This window comes from Falco punctatus (assembly GCF_963210335.1).
Source record: "Falco punctatus genome assembly, chromosome: 1".
In the NCBI taxonomy this organism is placed as follows: domain Eukaryota; kingdom Metazoa; phylum Chordata; class Aves; order Falconiformes; family Falconidae; genus Falco; species Falco punctatus.
Window position 1 is genome coordinate 45,043,761 of NC_137580.1, and position 21,008 is coordinate 45,064,768.

General features: G+C 37.8%; 1 protein-coding gene across 7 annotated transcripts in view; it reads right to left on the reverse strand.

Moving 5' to 3' along the window:
- The window catches only part of CTBP1 (C-terminal binding protein 1), a 251,265-nt gene that overhangs the window by 13,136 nt on the left and 217,121 nt on the right, over positions 1 to 21,008 (reverse strand). For all 7 annotated transcript variants that reach the window (XM_080366770.1, XM_080366769.1, XM_080366775.1 and 4 more), the window contains 3 exons: positions 13,579 to 13,723; positions 9,430 to 9,636; positions 3,410 to 3,624 (listed from right to left, as the gene is read on the reverse strand). In XM_080366770.1, the coding sequence (XP_080222896.1) occupies positions 3,410 to 3,624; positions 9,430 to 9,636; positions 13,579 to 13,723 (567 nt within the window). The remainder of the gene's footprint in view (positions 1 to 3,409; positions 3,625 to 9,429; positions 9,637 to 13,578; positions 13,724 to 21,008) is intronic.

The window sequence follows — 21,008 nt, forward strand, 5'->3', positions numbered from 1 at the left end:
ATAAATGCTTTTGGATTTTCAAACACTTTTCCCTTTAGTTGCCAAAACACAGCAGATCTGTTTTATTTATGTTACTTCAGCTTCCTCCTCCCTGTGAGATTTTTCAAATAAAGGTCTACAGAATTCTTGTATTATTCAATTAAAAGGCATGAAAATGAATTTGGTTGAGAACGCTGTGTGCCCAGGAGAAAAGCTGTGCTGTGCATTGTGCAGATTAGCATTGTAGATGACACTGTGTACAGAGAACTACAAGAATTTACACCATAATATATCCACAACTTGAAAACAAAGTGGCGGTTCAAATAAGAGAGATGGTACGGAAAAAAAATAAATCACGACATCCTGCTTCCAGCCACCCTAATACTTCATCTTCTACCAGATGTCTCAAACACAGCTTCTGATCTCAGCGGCATTTCTGTGCATGAAGGTAAGCATATGAAGAGGAGGAATCATGGTGATGAATGATAAAAATCTCATTTTGTACTGACTCCATCTCTCACCGTAAGAACAAGAAAACCCCAACATTTTGACACCAAGTCAACTACATGAAACCTACGCATCAAACTAAAGCTTATGTAAATGGATGCTCTAAAAGTCTGATTGAAAATGCCAAATTCATGAACAGCAAGGAGGTCTGGATGAAAGTCAGCTACTAATTTTTTGTTGTTGTTGTTACATCAGATTATAGGAAACATTAAACAATTAACATGCAAATGCTTGCAGTAAGATTATAAGAAAAAAGCCCCACCATATTTCACTGGCCAACTCACTAGGTTTAGTGTGGCCCAGTCTCTCTCCATTTGCAGACTCCTGTGCTTACAGCAGAAAATAGACATTGGTCTGTATAGCAAAACCAAAGTCCACTTACAAGAGTAAAACTAAGGGATACTCCTTCCAGTTTTGTGTCATTAACTTGGGAATTCAAACAGTGAAGAAGCAAGGCCCATGATCTTGTCTAGTAAGAACAAGACATTCCTGATGGGAACCATCACTGCATCTCCATTACTTAAATCAGCTGTGAGAACCACATCAAAACTAGCACAGAAGGGCTCACCTAGGTGACAATCACACCTGCTGCACAGACATCATATAGGCTCACAGGAGCTCATCCATCCTTCCTATGTCTGTGCTCTCGCAAATAGATAACCGAGTTTTAAGTACAGCTTGGTGTAGTTATATGTACTTTGAAGGATGTGAAAATTTTAATCAAAGTGAACCCTGCTAAAATTTTCTGTCTAATCTTAATAACCTTGCTTGAGTTTTCATTTTAGGCCTGTTTACAAAACTCTAAAGACAAGCCCAAACCAAACAGAACTCCGGTGGGAATGAACTACATGACTCATGATAAACTATAAGGGTGGATGCAGCTGGAGATGACCCTTAACAATAGGTGGAAGCTTGAAGGAGCTTTACAGCTAGAACTGCTGACAGCTGTTGAATTCACCTACATTAACCTGCAGAGCTGCTTTAAAAATGTCTTGCATTTAAATTGCAGCATCTTTTTCTCGAATCTGTAAAACTAAAGATGATCTCAGCTTCTCTTAAGAGCACTTGATTACTGTGGGTTCAACACACACAAGCTTGGAACGTTTCTCTGAGCTGCTCTGGGATTGCAAGGCCAAGCACGATGGCTAGGCAGAATGCTGACGAATTAAAGGGAAAAGCTACTGGAAGAGAAGATTGACACCAATTTTCAAGGACATTTTAAAGTTATGCAATTTCAGATTGTAAACAAAATTCAGGGTGAAACTTCAGTGAAATGAGATGCACCGTACTTCTCTGTACTTTCTTTAAAAACTGATTTTACATGAGCATGCAATACTGGTCAACAGTGGCATGCAACAATAAAAATTTTAGGCCAACTCTAACATCTGTCAGCCTATTCTGCTCTTTTTGACTTAGAAGATCTGCTCTACAGAAACTAAGCAGCCAGAGGTGTTACAATTTCATGGTTTTCACAACAGTGGTTACAATACAGACTGCTTCATCCAAACGTTTATCTAAAGCAAGAACTATCTCCTAACATTTTAATCCTTGCTTTAATCATGAAGGGTAACAAATGGCAGCATAAATGCTTATGACATCCTTTCCAGTACAGACTTTATTATATGCATTTAATTTCAGATGGTATCACTCACTTCTCTGACTAATGCACTAAGCCCTCTCCAAAGCTCACTGCATTTATCCACCTCCATTCAAAAACTTCCTGAGATACACTGGCCCAAGTTTCAGTCTGTTATACAAGGGACCACTGTTCAGCCAGCTTTCAGACAGTCCCACTGAATTCAGCGTGATTCTGTTTGGGTCTAGATGTTGGCTTGCAAAGACATCTAACCACGTAATAACCATGAAATGTACCTGAGCACACAACAAAAGATCATGTTCAAGGGCAGGGTGACAGAGCTCTGTTCTCCGAAGAGATCTGCACTTCAAACTTCTTATTTTTTTGGAGTTTTAAATCCCAGTATTTATATTGGGGTGGATCTCCAAAATCCCTAACCTCTCAAAATCAAGAAGCAATTATGTTGTCAGTTTTCTGCCACAATCCTACATGACTATGGAACCCATGCAGTGATTACTTCCTTTCTCCTGAAGTTCAAGAGCAGTAGGTGCAAACTGTTTCTTAGAAGCCAAGCAGTAATTTTACTGCAAAAGAGTGCTACTGGTATTTTTTTACTAACACATACAAACACTACTTATATAAAGAACAGCAAAACCAACTATAATATCTTAGAGATTCTTTCCTGCACACTATCTAGATTCTTAGATCTCAACATTCTATTTCTGGCTGTTAACCACGCTGAGGCTGGAGTCAGAAGCTAGCCATTTAAATGAAAAAGCTTACACCGAATTAGTCAATAACGGAACAGTTACTAAACCTAGATTTTGAAGTTATCTGAATATTATGTAAAACTTCCGGGAGAGATCAGTACTAATTCCAAGAAACATTATTTTTCCAAATGATACAAATGCTGTAAATGAAGTGCTCTGCAAGCATCAGGGCTGAGCACAGGGGGGAGCCATTTAGTCATAATCCTTCAACCGCAGCTAAATAACTCAAACTGAGGAACAAGAGTGAAAGGCAGAATCACTACCTGAACACACACAGGTAAACGAAGCAGCTACTAGAAGACATAGAAAGGGTACTTTTACATAACTGTAACTTTTATTTAATCTGAGCAACATTAAGAAGAATAAATTATTTTCACAAATGCAAAAAAGACAATAAAAGCAACAATATGTAAACTACAGCTATTTCCTAATCGGTTACAAACTTACTTATTCTCAAAGCAGCAAAAGGGAAAGAAATCTCTTTCAAATGAGAATCTGCCTGTTTACATAAATAAACGCTATACAGTGTCAGCAACCATTACCAACTGGTGTAGAGTGCACCCACAGAGATTATTACCTGCTTTATGGTGAAGTCATTAATAAGATGATGATTGTGTTCATTCAAGTTGCAGTGCAGGGTAACACAGTCACTGTGGAACAGCAAGTCCTGCAAAGTGCTCACCCGCTGCAGTCCCAGAGCACGCTCCATGCCATCTGAGAGGTATGGGTCATAGAAAATCACACTGAAGCCAAAGGCTTTGGCACGTAGTGCTACTGCTTGCCCAACACGCCCTACAAGATAAGCAACGAGAACAGATGTGAAGCAGCTGGTGTAAGTAGCCTTCTCCTTCCTATTGCAAATGCTTGTATCAAACCATACTGCTCTGTACAGCAACTGGAAGAGGATTAAGAAAAAAAAGGCAGCTCCCATGCCACTTGAAATCATCCCTAAGATCAGGAAAGTTACATCTGGGCTGTTTCACGCTGCCTTGTTCAAAACAAAGCAGGAGGTTTGCACCTTCTGCAACCGGAGATCTGAAATGCCAGAAGATGTCATGTAATCTGCAATAATCTGTGTAATACAAGGGTTTGCCTGCTGGGCCTGTTTATGGTAAAACACTACCGCCTGTAAACACACCCTGCCAAGGACTTACTCTTACCCATGTCAGACCAGCTGGATTTAATAAAAAGCTATAAAATTAATCCTAAAAAAGGCATGCAGTAGAAGATAATTTGTTTAATCTGAAGCTCAACTATTCTCAATGCATGGAATCTCCTTTCTGACCTAGTATTTTCTTTCATTTTCTTTCAGCATTAAAATGCCTACAAGAATCCTGTCATCTAAGGCTTTAAAAAAATTTGTATCCATCTACCTAAATGATTAATAAATACAGTCCATCATATGGCATTAGTTAAGAAGAGTGCAGTACCATTTGGTTTTCACATTGACCTTAGCTTTTCTCTGTTCCACTTTCCTTACTGTCGTATTTCCGAGTTATGCCTGAAATTGCTCTATGGGCATGACTCCATGGCACATATATCAGGAGGTGTGTATTTCCCTTTGACACACTACCAGTAAAATAGAAAGTAAGTGGTAAGTGAGCGCAGAGTAAGTGTATTTTGAAGAACCAGGATGAACACACTTTTCAGGTTAGAAGATTCTCATGTTAGAGTATCACAAATGTTAAATAAAGACACTTCAAAAGCATCACTAGACCCACCATAACAATCGTTTGAGGGGGGGGAAAAAAGTCAACAAGTTTTCTTTTGCAACATCTGAGTTAGTTCAAAAAAGCATCAAATTAACACAGGGAAATCCCATTTCTTTCCAACTGTGCTTGAAGGTATTTCCCTCTGCTTTTCAGTTTTTCTTTGAATAAAGTTAAGCTGCCACAGGAAGAAAGGTTTTTTGTTGATCATTTAACATGAACACTGCAATTCCACAGTGCTTAGTAACTGATGTGCTTGGAATATTAAACAGTATGTCCATCTGATGGGGACTGTTGCTTTTATTTGGGGACACGAAGTTAAAATACTCCTCGAACTTTTCTTTCAGTACTTGCATACATGTTATTCATTCAATTTCCAAGCTGTTTTTTATAAACTTGAATTGGGACAATTTTCTAACCCTATTATTTTCAAGCTTTGGCATGTTCACAGCTCAAGGAACCAAGTCACACAACTGTGACACTATTTTTTGTTTGTTTATTTTTTGTTAAACGAAGCATACAGCTTTTACTCCAGCTCCATTCATTTTCACATGCAACATTCTGTCATCTGTTCTTTTTTTCACTCTTTACAACATTAATACCTGAGGGGATTCATGACAGTGAAATCTCTTACAACACTCTCCAGTTCAGCTGTACTTTCTATTCATTGCAACCAGGCTAATAAACCAAAGCCGCCTTCAATGCGTGCTAGGTTTCCTTCTGAATCATATGCGTGTACCTCTAGCCAGAACTGTCCTATTACAATTATTTTATAGGATAAAACTCTTCCACAATTGAAAATTCATATTTAGTCTTAGTCATTAGACAAATACATGGGTGGACTGATGTAATTTGCCAATTCCTTTCTCAACTACTGCCCAACAATACAATACAACCACAAACCTACGATGTTTTTTTTCCCCTTCCTGAAAAACTTTTATTATACACGACTCTCCTGGGCATGAGGGAGGGCTCAAAACCTACCTCAGCACATCAAGAACAACAGAACAGCATACGAAGCATCCTACCTTCAGGACAACTCTCTCAAAATCATAATACAATTGCTATGAATATTCCTAGCTGCTTCCAGGGAAGGAAAATTCTGAAGTTCAAAATATTAAATGAACTTCTTGGCCTGTAGTGTGGGAAGAATGCAGAAAATCTATGTTGTATACAACTGCAAAAAAAGCAGAAAGCCAAAAAAAGTCTATTTTATAAATTAGAGATTTACATGGAGCTCTAGCAAAGCCCATGCATCTTTTCAGTGACACCAGAAGTGTGGAGAGGCTCATTAAAAACACCTGGGTCTCCTGTTAATAGTCTGACCCATCCACTCCCGGTAAGCCTCCGAGCTCCTCGGTCCGTGGGTGTCTCTGACCTTGCCCTTGCCAATGACTTCATTTGAGTGTGACAGTATAGTAGCTGCAGTTGTCAATGACGCCCATTCAGCCCTTGGGCAAAGAAAGCACATCCTATGCCAGTATTACAAAGATTTATAAAATGCCCTTGATACTGTGGAAATGTTGATGACCTGCCTGCAGACTTCCACGGAAAGAAAAAGTGCTTTCACTTAGCAGCTCCTTCCTGCCTATGCAACAGTAATGGAGAATCTGGGTAATTTTTCCTCCCTCTTGGAAAGCTCTGCAATGTGCAGAGTACAATTTCGTTACATTTCCTGCTGAGCACGTAAGAGAACAAAGTAGGACTGCTAAGTGCACACCATTTATTGCACAGTAATACCATCCAACTCTTAAGCCTTAATATTGCCTCATAATGCAGATCAGAACTTCGGGCCATATCTAGTCAGGACTGTGGGACTGTTGGGAGAATATAGCAGGTGAGGAAAGACAAACTGAGTGATGACATTTATTATGATGTGGAGACAGATGTATTTGGAGGAATTTCACCTCTCTTGAGTGAGGAAATGCATTAGCTATTAGTCATCAGCATTTTAACTGGGAAGGAAGGGGAAGGGAGTGTGACTTCACTGCTCTAAAATCATCGTTACAGCAGAACCAGGTCCAGCTATCTATTCACCCAAGTACTTACATGCTGCTGCTCATAAATACTCTCCTATAAAAAAACCCTACATGTCTAGATACAAGGTGCAAAGGTAGGTTGCTGGGGTTTTTTTAATGTAGAGCTTACTATCCACGCTTGTGATGCATCACTTGAAATACAGGACACTGGATAGTAATAAAGATTAAAAGTGACAAAGACAGCTGTTTAATGAGGTGATATTATTTATGTAAAGCTCAAAGAATCACACACTTCATACAGACAGAAAGAAACACAGGCTCTGCCCTAAGGAGCTCAGAGGCTAACCAAACAACACAACAATGATGGATGGTACCCAACGAGCACACGAAGGAGGCATTTTATGCTCTTGACTCTCTGCTTATCTTTACAAGCTCAATACAAGCCAAGGATAAGAGATGGGGTTAACTTTAAAAGAAAAGCATGGAGTAATAGGATTAAGCAGGATAGACCAAGTGTCAAAACAGGAATATGCATGAGAGGAGGCAAAGAAAAGAGTGGGTGATGGAAAGAAGGCAGGTGAGTCATGAAACTTGGCTAGACCAGTGGATAAGGAAGAGAGTAGCTGAAGCTTTGGAGTCATTCCCTTGCACAGAGATATGCAAGAGCTAGGGTGTTTCTCTTTGGCAAAACAAGAGAAAAGCCCAGGAACAGATGTGATGAAGGTTCAGAGTTAGCTGTTGCAGCAGCAAAGTGATAAATTTAAGCAACCCACTGCTGAAGAGACAATTTTTAGACATGAGTAGAGGAACGTAGCTGTGGTTGAGATACACGATGATCTCAGACACATTAATGAGAAAGGACAGAAATAGTGACACTACATAGAACTAGAGACAAGAAGGACTTAGTAACAGATGATGGGAATTGTTTTGTGTGCAGTGCATTTACTGCATAGTCTCTTAGTGGTTCATCACTTCTGACACTGACATCTCTAAATAGTAAAATAATAAACTGAGGCAAAACTACAGATGTGGGAAGACGCCACTAGTAGACAAACACAACCTAAGGGCAACAGTCTTCTGAAGGTGGTTGTAAATACACGTTTCAGTATGAAACTAGAGACAGGTAGCCTCTTGCAGTAATCCGTAACAGAAAAGAGCGCATGCCACAGCCTAAGTGCCTGAAGTGCTCGAATGTGAAGTCTAGTACAGCCCTATTTCCCTATCTTCTAAGACCACATCTTTATTTTTCGTTAATACATAGCTACATAGGAGTTTGTTAGGACAGGCTGGAATCAAAATGTTCTGCTTATTCATGTACAAGCACAAAAAGAAACCATGGAAGTTTTTGTAACTGACTTTAAAAGTTAGTTTTCCTTGGAATTGTGATTATTCTATTGTAGGAAAGAAATAGGAACAACAGAAGACTGGAGAAAATGACTGGTTAATAACTGTAACTGGTGTCTACCTTTAAAATCAGATTGTACTAGCCTTTTACTATACTATGCACACAAAAGGCTTGCTTTTTGAAACTAAAACCAGAAACTAGCATTCTACGTAGCTTCACATATTGGCCATCTGATTATCCACGTTTCTTTATACTTTCCAGTCACTCACAACAGAAATAACACACACAAAATTCACTTAAGGAATCCAATAATCAACTACTTTTTTTTCTAATCTCAGTCTGGAATTTGCTCAACACAAAAAATTCAATGCCAATATGACAGGTATCTCCAGCAAATATGAACATAGCATATGAGCCAAGGCTTCAGTTTCCAATACTAGGTATGCTTTTCCATTTTTAAAACACTGCAAGTGACTGTATAATTCACGTACAGACGCTGTGAGCATAATAATCGTGTGTTTAAATGAGGTACATAATTACATGGGTATAGATTTGAGAAAGCAACTTCATGACTAACTTCTTGAAAGTCATATTTTGAAGGCAATTCTTTGACGGTGAAGATGTTTTTGGTGTGTTGCATACTCATTTAAATGAGCACTACGAAACGCCAGGCTATTTTCAGCTTCCAAAAGTAAGATTTTGTGGTTTGAATTATTTGACAGCAATGTGTAACTGGAACAGTCATTTAAGTATGATGCCTTGTTGTCAAAATCATATTATTAATTCCTGTGGATGAATACCACAGCAATTACATCCACAATCTATCAGATCTTTGATAAGACAAGCACATGACTGAATAATTTTTATATAGAAACTGACTTGCTTGTTTTTCTTCTCTACTTCTGTAACAGACAGTAATTAATTCATCTCAAGCAAGCCTGTCCATCTGTTAGATGCTGAAACGTTTAGGGCCATTCCGAGAGGTAAAGTAGGTGATTTTATTAGGTCTGGAAACATTTCAAACTTTCTTGCATATATTTTTCCTCTCATTTGAGCTGAAATACCATTTCAGATGCAGCTCAACCAAATGCACAATATAACTGCTCTGCAGGCTGTTACTGCAGCAAAGGCTTTTCAGGGATGTTAAAAACAGCAAAAGGAAAAAAGCACAAACAGGGCCAAATACGACAACAGATGAGAAATACAACATATACATGTGACACTGGGCTGAAGTAGCAGGAGCCTTGTCCTGGAAAAGGGAAGTGATGGCATCTCCTTCTCTTACCACCAGTGTGCCTGAGACCAGGCAATATAGCAACAGAAAGATGTATGGAATTTCAAAGAACCGAGTATCAGCAAAGAAGTGAGTTTTCTGAGGGAAATGATGATGTACAAGGGGAAAAGATCTGAGACACATAAACACCAGGAATTAAATGGTATTAGACAGAATGCTGGACATGGAAAAGACTGAATTAAGTGTTCCATTTTTATAGCTCAAATCTTCATAATGTTTTCAAAGCAACGGAAGGTGAGGAGTATTAAACCACCTCTCAAGCCAACGTACCTAATCCAATAATGCCCAAAGTCTCCCCTCTGATCCTGGCAGCTCCAGAAGCCACTTCCCGGATCTGTTCAACACTCTGTACCCTTGTGCCTTCCCGCAAAGCCTGGTGAAGCCAGGTGGTTCGCCTGTATAGGTTCAGAATGTGGCACATGGTAGAATCTGCTGTTTCTTCTACCGAGGCAGCTGGCACGTTACACACTGCGATCCCTGCAAAGAACCGGGGGAAAAGATACCAGTTGCCAAACATTTCTTACTTTTTCCCATTTAACAGAAACTCACGAGTATGATGTTTAAATTTACAGATATTTCAACACCTGTTCTGCAGAAATACTAAGTTTCTGACTGTAATGGCAGACAGACTACTTGACATAATGGTTGATAAATATGTGCAAATATTTTTTTCTTATTTTTTATTACTTTTTATTCTGTTTGCAAACTAAGGCAAACAGTAAACAAATAACAGAAACCACAAAAGGAAAGTACTGAAGATGTCAGCTTAGAACACAAGTCTTGGTAAGCATTTTAGATGCACACTGAGTTAGGTGTTCTGAATAGCAAAGAGAAATCTGCCCTGGTCTCAACAGTGCAGTTAATTATAATTGTTTAGATTGAACTGTGTGAGTTAGCTTTTTGGAGGGTATCTGCTCACCGGTGGAAAACTATCTATACAAGTTATAAAAAAATTTAAATAATTTATAATGACAGAAACCCTTATAGAGCCTTCACAGGATGACTATTGGTATTTCCAATTCACGTATGGGTAATTGTAACACAGAGAGCGACAACTTGCTTCGTGTTGCACATAGGTTTGTAGATTTATGACAAACAGAATCCAAGTCCTTTCCTGGTCCCTCAAATTAAAGGGATGAACCACCTAACTGTCAATAGGGAAATATAAAATCTGCTTCTGCATAGCATGTAAAGATAATGCAAAATTAAGTCCATGTTCCCAATTGCTGAAAACTTCCAGTTGAAAAGAGCATAACATCAAGCAGCTAAAGACCATTACAGATTTCCACAGACAATTGTGGAAGACAGATTAATTCAAGACTCAAAATACTCCTTTTTACTTCAAAAAACAGCTCAGGCAACAGGTGATTGTAATTGCATGCAAGTTAACCCATCCTGCTTTCTACCTTCCAGTACTCAATATACAGCAGTTAAGCAAATATTCACTTGAAAGAGTTTGTCTCCCTTCTGACTTGTCTCTCTTCATTCTATTTACTACATTACCTGGTCTCTCTAATCATCGGTTCCCACAAACGTTTGTGTCTCAGTTCTGCTGACTGAGATCACAGTGTACAATGCAATTTCACAGCAGAGAAAAAAATGTGTTCTGTATCCTAAAAAACACCCTAATACTGTTTTCACTATCTAGTTGTTTGGGGTTTTACATAAATAAATATTCAATGAGTCCTCAGCAAATGCCAGTATATCTTATGAAGCAAGGAAGAAAAAAACATTTTCAATAATAGTAATATAAGTAATCTGACAAATAATAAGGTTATATCATATTTATCAATGTTCTACAGTCAAATGCCTTCATTCTGCTGCCCAGTACTTCTTTACAGCTCTCTTTTGATCAGTAAAAACCAACACCAGGAACCTGCAGAACTATTTTTCCTTCCTCTGCTGTAGACATATAGTATCTGCTGCGTCACTGCTCTTAGACTTACAAAAAGATGAAACAGCATCATTTGCTGGAGAATTAATCTTGGCATCCTGCTAACATCAACGGTAGTATGAAACTCAATTTTTTGAAGATCGAAAAAAAACATCAGTGGGGGAAAAAGTACAAAAACTGAAAAATAACATCCCTTTAAGTGCATCATATTAAACAGTTGTATTGTTTATACAAAAAAAAAACTTTTTAATGGAGCAAAAATGCAGGTTTTAGATGGTAAAACAGATTCAATATGCAAGTCTCCATATAGCTGGCATCAACAAAATAATGCTTTAAAAGAAGCTCAAAGAGTTGTATTACATACTTGGGAAGAGGAATAAGGAATAAACTTGATTTACACCTTCCTCCCTAATAGGTTTCCCTAGAAAATTTGGGGAAAAAGAAAATTTCTCTTCTAAACTGTAGGAATTTCTTTTTCCCTGTTTCCCCCCAACTTTAAAAATGGCTACTGAAAGGCAGAGACATGGTGAACTACAAAAAGCAACAAGAGAAGCAAGGATATGAAGAGACATTTCACATAGCAAAACATAGCACACACTCATCTCACATCCATTGCTTCTATGCTTCCTTCCCTTTCTCCTTTTCCCAACACTCTCAGCGATTTTGTGCATGGGTTCAATGCAGAAAATTGCAGGAGTCAACGGGCATCACCTTGACTCTCACTTCACTTGCATGCAGCTACACTCACGTGTATGAATTTTCTAGTCAACAATTAATAAAGTGGAGAAAAAGCAGATCAGATCTTAAAAGACTTTATCAACACAACATATGTTTTCATGCATTTTAAGGAACTGCTAATGTGAAAATAACACTTTTTAGGAAAAGCTAGTAATAACCCCATGAGACAGCTCTATGAAAAATCAGAAAGTTACTATGGAAGTTCAGGAATATTTCAGATTTATGGTCTAACTCTATGCTGTATTTCTAAAGTGAATCAAAGCTATTTACAAAAGCAATTAACACTCGTATTAACTGATTGAGATGCGTATGATTTGCACTAGTTCAACAAATGGAACATTTGCCTCATCAGTGGTAAGTTAGTATTTAATTCCGATCATTTCACCCTAGCTATTAAAATCTGAGATTTTACACCATAAACCCTCCAGGATTTATTAATAGGCTTTTGACAGAGTGGACAATTTTATTTCGTAAATATGGGAATGCACGAACAGGATGGATCACTGTGTAACAGTTTAACCACAACACAGGAACTGAGTGATGAAGAATGTGGCCATTTAGCATTTCATACAAGTGAGAATTTCCTAAATCTGCTGTACACCAGCTTGAAGAATTATCTGGATGCATTTAAATTATAAGCTTCAGTTGCGGTTACAATCCAGCATGAAGACTGAAAGAAATAGTCAACAAACTTGTAAAAAAATCTTCCTCTTATCAGGATCCTCTGCACAAATTGGACTGCTGACTGTTTGGGCTTTTTGATCTGTACCTAGGGTTTGGCTTTTGATCTAGGATTTTACCCCAGGCCAATCTCTACAAATATACTTGTTTTCTGGGGCTCACAGTAGATGCGCCGAACTGTGGGACTACTTACAATATGTAGGAGCACAGCTTTGCATGCTTTCAGACCTGATCTCTTCTTTATAGAGGCTCACAAAGAAGTTGTTAGCCTCTGTCTGCTGTGCAAACTACACTGCCATTAGAAACAGGTGATTATTTTACTATCATTTACTGATAAACAGACCATATTACACCACCTTCTTACATCAATGGGATTATTACTAGGACTAAGCACTGTAACATTGCAATAAGCGTTTCCAAGATCTTCCCAGAGCATAATGGGAAACATACTTGGTCACCTCAATCCTTAGAAAAGGAATGAAGAAAACCTAAGACATTTATTTGAGTGATGGTTTGACCTTTATGTTACAGGTAAGAGATGGTTTATCCTAAGGTAAGAAACGTACAAATCGGACTGCTGCTTTTTTGCAGTGGAACACTAAGCACCATCTTTTCATAGTTCCAGTATCTGAATTTATTCTGAAGCAGCAACAACTGGTTCCTCTATAAAATCGGTATTTCTGTTTTATGGAGTGGTTTATTACTAAATCTCATGCATCATAAATAAGTCTCAGATAGTTGATAATGTTCTCATTTTTTATTCAAACAGAAGTAGTATGCCATGCTGATGGAATTATATTTCGTGATTGGATTACAGCAGTAGTAGTTAAAATATACAATTGGGGTAAAAAAGAAAGAGATGAAAAATTATGGCTTAACTCCTTGGGTTTATATTGAACAGGCAAATTGTTATCCTGTCACAAAGCTGTTAATATTATCACTTAATTAACTAATGCTAGTATCTCCATAATGATTTTTAAACACTTTGATGAGAAAATTATACAGCCTACATACAATATACAGAAAACGTTAATGCAAAGATTTAGATGCTATCAGATTTCTGGAGGCAAGTATAAGATGTAAAATAATGTCTTTAATAGTCATACCTAAATCTCCAGCAGATTTGATGTCAATATTATCAAAACCGCTGCCAATTCGGACAATTATTCGAAGTGCTTTAAATTTCTCCAGGTCTTCTCGTGTTAAAGTGATAGTGTGATACATCAGTGCACCCACTGCTTCATTTAGTACCTATAAATAAAATAGAAGAAATTTTTTTTTCTTTCATAGGATCTCCACTTAATCCTGTATACATATTTTCAGATATAAGACTGTAAAAGCATTAAATCCAGGTCTTTTGTTTTAAAGTTATTTCTCCAAGCATATTCCAGCCTCGTTAAGTCTCTTTCATCTCATGTATCCATTCTAGCATTCAGAAGAACTAAGTGACCTGCATTTGTGTTCTTATTAAGCGGGAAAACTCTCCTCATTTCACAGGAGAGGCTCTGCAATATCAAACGCTAAGTACAAGCATCACTGGATTGCATCTGCACATGCAGATGAAACACAACATGGGAGCAAGCATGTAAACAGTAAGGATTTTTATGCTTAGGCAGCTGACACTCAGTTTTGAATGCAGTCACAGAGCAGTATCTCTTCACCATACACACAGTGGTACAAGCATTCACTGCGCTATTAAGACCACTTCATACCTGAATAGAAAACATTCAGTTATCATTGCAAACCCCTTAGACAACAGAGACTGAAATCTGCCAATTCATTCAGAAGAACAAAGCGTCTGTCCCTTAGTTTACTGATCCTGCAACTAAGCTCTCACTGATAAAAAACTGGATGTCATATAAATTGGTCTGAAATGCCAAACTAGACGTTATCCATAAAATACAGCACCAAGGACTAAGAAACTGTACCAAAGCAAAACTTTTGCAAAAGAAAAGCAAACATAAATTTAGAGGATCTGACAGATCTGAGAATCTTTCAAATTATGCTAGGGTGCACCCAACCTAATCAAGAAAGGTTAAGAAAAAGTGGTGTGGAGAAAAGACAACCAACACTTTCCTTTTTATATGCAAACTGGATTATTTCACTTGTTCAAAACCCCTGTGTTTCTCCCTTCAATGTACTACCTAACTTCCTAATCATTCTACAAGATACAAAACACACACAAAAACTTCAGTATCTAAGCTAGCTGTAATGACTTCAAGAGGTTCTTATGACACACACTTCACGAAGTTCTGTAGAGGCTCTACATGTCTTATTGAATAGACTTTTGGGTCTGGTACACGTACAGATTCTGTCATCTGAGTTATTTCTGCTCATATAAGCATTTTCTAGGGCACTGCAAGATGAGTAAGAATAATCAACATAAATCATTTTAAAAAAACTATTGCAGCAAAACACAGTCTGGCACACAGAGGATTACAACTGTTGGAACCCAAGAACTGCAGCAGCAATTTTTAAAATTAAAAATACACAAAGAAAAATTTTAGAAGAAAACAAAAACAAACTCCATAAAAATGATAGCAAACCACCTCTTACTGAATACTTTATAAAATGATTTATGCTATTTCAGCAGGTGTTTCTGGATTGGTGACCCCAGTTCTAAATCAGATAAAGATCAAAATTCTTCGAGCAGAATTTGGATTTACTTTTAAGAGTAAGAACTGAAAAAAAACAAATCAGAAATTACACATCCTTAAAGAATGCAGCTACAACATAATTCAAAGAACAGCTGTAGGCTCTGATCTTATAAACCATTATACACACAAAACTCTATGATTTAAATGGTACAAACAAGTCCTTTGGAAATTACATTTAGCAGTCACCAGTAGAAAGACTACACTCATCAGAACGTGTTTCTTTGGTTTTTTTTAACTGTATGTAATAGCTCAAACAAAACAGTTTATTGGTTTTACTTCTACAGTGACATTACAGTTGGTACAGACAAGCCAAAGCCGGTGCCTGGGGCAGTCTGCACAAGAAAACGCCCCTCTTACAACCTGAGTGCCCACCTAAAATGTCCTTAGGGTGGGGAGGTTTTTTTCATCCCATCAATTCCTAGAAGAAAACTGTTGCAAAATTTCACAGCTACAATGATATGGAAATTTCTTCAAGTTTCCGGTTTCAATCTATTCACAGCCCAGCTTCCACCCATTTATCCTGGCACCAGTACTGGCCATTTGCTTTAACTATACTTTCTCTCTTTGGTGCTTACAATCCAAATATATTTATAGACAATGATCATATCCCCTCTCAGCATTCATTTGGCTGGACTTCACAAGCCTAGTCCTTCTAGTTGCATCTAGGATGATGCCCTTCTACCCCCCTGATCAAGTCTAACACTTCGCCACCGTGCTCATGCAAGTCTCAGCAATTCTGCGGGTGACCACAACTACAACCGCACCAGTGTGCTACTGGACATCTCCCTCCACACGGCATTACACCAACACTAGCACTGTCAGCAGCAGTGGATGTACTGGAAATCTCTCCTAATGAAGTCTCATACAACATGCAACGTTTCTGCATGGCCATTGTCACACTCCCAGCTGGTCCTTTGACCAACGCATAAAGCTGAATCCTTCTCTTGAAGTACACGTTTATGTCACACTCCCAAGTTTATAGCAGGACTTCTTTCTCCAAGTCATAGCACTTCTAACTTCAAGCCTCAAGGTCCTCAAGTCCTTTGTGATATCCCGGTTCTCTCCAATTAGCCACGTCCTCCAGTGTTTTATCACATGCATTTCCTCCCATCCCTCCAAGGTTGTTCTAGGCAGCTGTGACGCAGGAGAAAACATCCCCTGTGTAGTTTTCAGAACAGCAAAACCTGAAGTAGCTTAGAGATTACAAGGACCCACCTAAGGCTTGTATGACAGCCAGACCTTCCTCTCCCAGGCTGGAAAAGGCCCATGGTGTGTGTGTGGTTTTGTGTGTGCAGACAGAGAGCTGCCACTACTTTAAGTAGTGCGTTAAACAGGCATTAAAACACACCTGAAGTGGCTCTGAAATTTGTGTTTTAAAATCAGTGTTTCATTTGGGAAGCAGCTTTTCACTTCATAATCATGCATATTTTATTAACTCAGCCAGTCAAGAATGTAATATGGACTCTTAAGAGCACCAGTCTGGACCAATTTCACTACATTTTTGGGCCCATCTAGGTTATGGCCTGGCACCAGAAGGAGATGGGTAAGTATTGGGAAGGTTAGGAATGTGTTCAATAAAAGGAAAAATATTTCTCAGCTATGGCTTAATGCTGACACTAGCCATTTCCACAGGCAGTTATTTACCCATCATACAGGATATGGAACAAACAGATACAAACGACAAATCTGTTAAAATTTCTTTGTAGTGTTTGAGCCTCTCATAGCATTACAGACCAGCTAGCAAGGAAATCCATTGCCAGCAATATAATACTCTGCAATTGTGTGTTATTTCACATGAATTTAACAATTTAGCTATGTTACTTTTTGCAACAGGCCACGTGATTGAAGTATGCCAAAAATGCAGAAAATAGCAGCAGAAAACCTGAAGTTAGAAATATTCAGCACTGATTAATGTTAATGATACCACTTAAGAGAGCCAAAAAATTAATAGTGGAAGTTTCTATATTTTGGAATTATTTGTATTCTCAGTCATTACATATGATAAATGCACACTCGGAAGTTTGACAAGCTTGTCAACGAGTAAAATCAAAACTTGAACTAAATCCGAGTAGAAAATGAGACTGAAATCCAATATAAACATGAACAGTTCTGGAAAACTAAATAATCTTTAGAAAAAATAACTGTGCATAGGAGTACACTGAACACTTATAGAAGCACACCCAGTGGTGGAAGCATGAGAGAAACAGGGAGTATATGTGGTTTTTTTCATCATTTTCCATAATGAACTTGATTGATGTAAGATTCACCAAATTCTAGTACAATTTTATTACAAAGATATCAACTTATGCCAATTTGAGTGAGATACCATTATTTAACAAGTAAGCTAGAAATTTCAGAGTAGCCTAGGTACGTGGCAGTCAGACAATACTCTTTCATGATCTCTTGCAAGGAAAGGTAACGAGCAAAATTTGATAGAGCACAAGCAGAGTTAGCTGTGTACCTTCAACAATCATTCCTGCTCTCATCAGCCTACTTTTGGGGAAGAAAGGATCCCAGACAAAAGTTGAAATGCAGGACATGAGTTGGCTTCCTTCTGTTACCAAATGATTATGTAGCCCAATAATATCTACACCTTCAGACTTACTTCCAGGTGAAGCTATAGCACACTGCTTGTTGAAAGCCTTTTTCATACCCTCTTTAACGAGCTGACATCCTTTCCAACCACAACCGCTCGGACAGGTCTTTCTGCTGTTCTTCAACCTCAGAATGACTACTCTGCTTTCACAACGTGCCAGGTCTCCACAACTCTTAGAGAACAGATGACACGACAGTAGGAGACATGTCTATTTCAAAGAATTTAACAAATCTCGAGTACCAAATACTGAAGGTTTAAATCCTTTCAAAACCTCTTCCTATTTTTTCACCTTATTTCAGCACAAGATTATTTTAGCCATCATGTTAAACATGGCATAGGCACCATTGAGACACACATGCCTTGTACTATCTGGGGAATAACTTCTAGCATCTCGTGTATTTTTACAATGAAGTATAGACATATTGTAACATGCTAAGAAAAGAACAGCGAGGCCTTCTCTTTGGTCATCTAAAGATGATGCTAGATTTTACTATGAGAGATTGATCTCAGAGGTTTGTGGATCAAATCTGGACCACAGAAACATAACACAGTATGTAAAATGCCAAACTATTTCAATGCAGAGACAGAACACATTTATAAATTACATACTGAATATGAAAAAAATCATATTTTTATGAAATATTTACTAATAACACTTCTAGAAAATCATCACCAGAAAGTGCTATAGAATATTTCACCTGGTTCTAGAAACTACAGGGTATTGCGTTTCTTGGACTTGGAGTTTGATGTGTCATCTCCAAACCCCCCTATGTTCCAGCATCAGCAGACTTGAGATATTTTGCACGTTTGGGTGGAAAAAATGTACTTTACCTAAACTGAGTAGGCCTTGCATTATTTGACGTGCAAAATGTAGCTGCATGTCAAATTTGTAATCAACAGTCTGCCACATAGGGGAAGGCTGCAGCAGACTTGTAGCTGGTCTCAAAGCCTTACTAGAACGTCACAAAGGGTTCAAGTGAAACTAATGCCATTAAAACTAAAAAGAAAAGCCAGTGTGCTCAAACGGTACTTAGGCAGTCTCCAAAACTGCTGGCCTGTGCTCCTTTTTACAAGTTCCTGTTTCTCTTTATGAGACCATCAGCTTGATGTTAAGTTCCTATGATCTATGCTACTGTCAGTAACCTACGCACTTCACGATACGCGCTCTATTCAGCCAGGAGACTGTCTAGCATAGACCCTAAATATTAATACTTAAGTTTATACTATACATAAATACAAGTAAGTATAAATATTTTATACAAACATAAACAAAACTTACTTCCAGGCTCCTGAAAACACCCTCTAAAAACCTATACATTCACACATTGTATGAACTACATATATACACAAAGTATGCAAGAGCCCGTTTCTCAACTTTTTTGAAATTTACTATTGAAAATTAGATACATATACATACAAATACACACACAAAACTTTATAAACAGCATGCACAGCCTACAGCAAACTTCCTTTTAAAACCTATATTGAAGCAAGCCTTTCAAACCCAGGATTTACTGACAGTTATATGCAGTTTAATGACAGAAGTCACTTTGAGAATACAGACTCTTAAAACACTTCTACTAAATAAAAGGCTTTAATGAAAAAACTTTAACAGGAGTTCTGTGTATTAACTCACATGTTCTATTAATAAGGCTGAACTGTGTTCTATTTCAGTTCAAGTCTATCAGACACTACGACGAATTGAACATCTATACCAAATGATCACTGTGTCATGAAAGTCACCAATGACAATGCATCAATCCACACAACTCTGTCTCAAAAAACCTGTTAATAATCACCAGCAATTTTCAAGCCCCAATGACCCTTAGTAAAACCTAGTACTGGGAAATGAAAGAAAAAGTTAGTTGACAACTATATTAGACTCTAATCTGTCTGTAGGATTGATCTATGCTGCTTCCTGGGTACAGAAGCACTTCCATTCTGGTTTTTAAAGGACATTAGTTCAGAGGAGACACTGACAGCCTGCCCTTTCCTGTAATGCTGCACTTGACCTGTAATATCGCCACTGGCAAATCCAACGATGTTGGCAGAAGGGCTTTGAATACAAACATTGCTTTTGTATACATGCTTACTGTGATAGTTTTATGTTTACTACTTTGTGGTATAATGAGGTATAACGAAGTTTTTAGGATTTCCTTTTGTTATTTTTTTTTTCAAACTCTTTCATAAGGAGTCTGATCCAAGGCTCATTCCAGTTCAGTAAATTTAAAAGGTTCTGGATCAGCTCCGAGGTGACAACTTCTTCCCTATATACATACTGTTTAGAACAAGGAGGCTTCCTTTCAGTCCATATTCTTTGAGAATTTAATTTTGATGGAAAACTAAAATGCTGTGACTGCATCTTGAATATAAACAGCACTGATTGTACAAATGCAAGAATGCAGCTTTACTGCTAAACAAAGAAGAATCTGAAGCTGGAAAAATTATCTTAACCATTCATACAGAACAAATCAGACTCATCTGAAGAGCACCATTCTTGATTTGCTTGTATCAGTTTCAAAACATTTGCTGCATTGTGAAAGCTCTTCAGCTCTTCTTTGAAACAGTCTTACGATAAAACTGTAATGACTGAAACTGTTTCTACATTTAATTCCCATGTAAAAGTGCAATTGAAAGATTGTGAGTCCTACATGATTGAATAGGCAGTTTGGCTTTTAATTTTTTTTCTACTTAAACTAAAAGTATGGAAAAGTAATATCCCTGTGAAGATGATTCTATTTTGTGCTTTTTAAACAGAAGTCAAGGGATCTGATACATCCTAACTTAACTCGATCATTTGTAAGGCTGAGCAGAGGTTTACCAGACAATTTTGCCACTTCCAACCAAGTAGCTTATTCTCTTTAATGTTCTGGTGAACTAGGTATTTCCATGAAGCCATAAATCGAGTCAAAAAAACACTCCCTTTTTTTTCTTCTAACTGATCTGAGGCAAGATGTAGAAAACCACATAATTACAGGAAAAGAGAATGACAAAATGTACACAGCTTCACACTCACTCTTGACTTCTTTCCAGCCTATATGATTTGCTTTAAAGATCATTCTTAACCAGCTGTGCTTCATGTCTTTCTCATTTGGGTTTGCAAGGATCACCGTATTTTCCTCTCAGCTTGATTGAGCTGTATAGTACCAGATCCTGCATATTATGTTTACATTTAGCCCTTTGGAGCTACACAGTGCATTCCATGTTACAGAATATACAGCATAATTCAGGAAGCCTAAAGAGTAAATAATTTGAACTCCAAAAACCTTGGGCAACACATAGA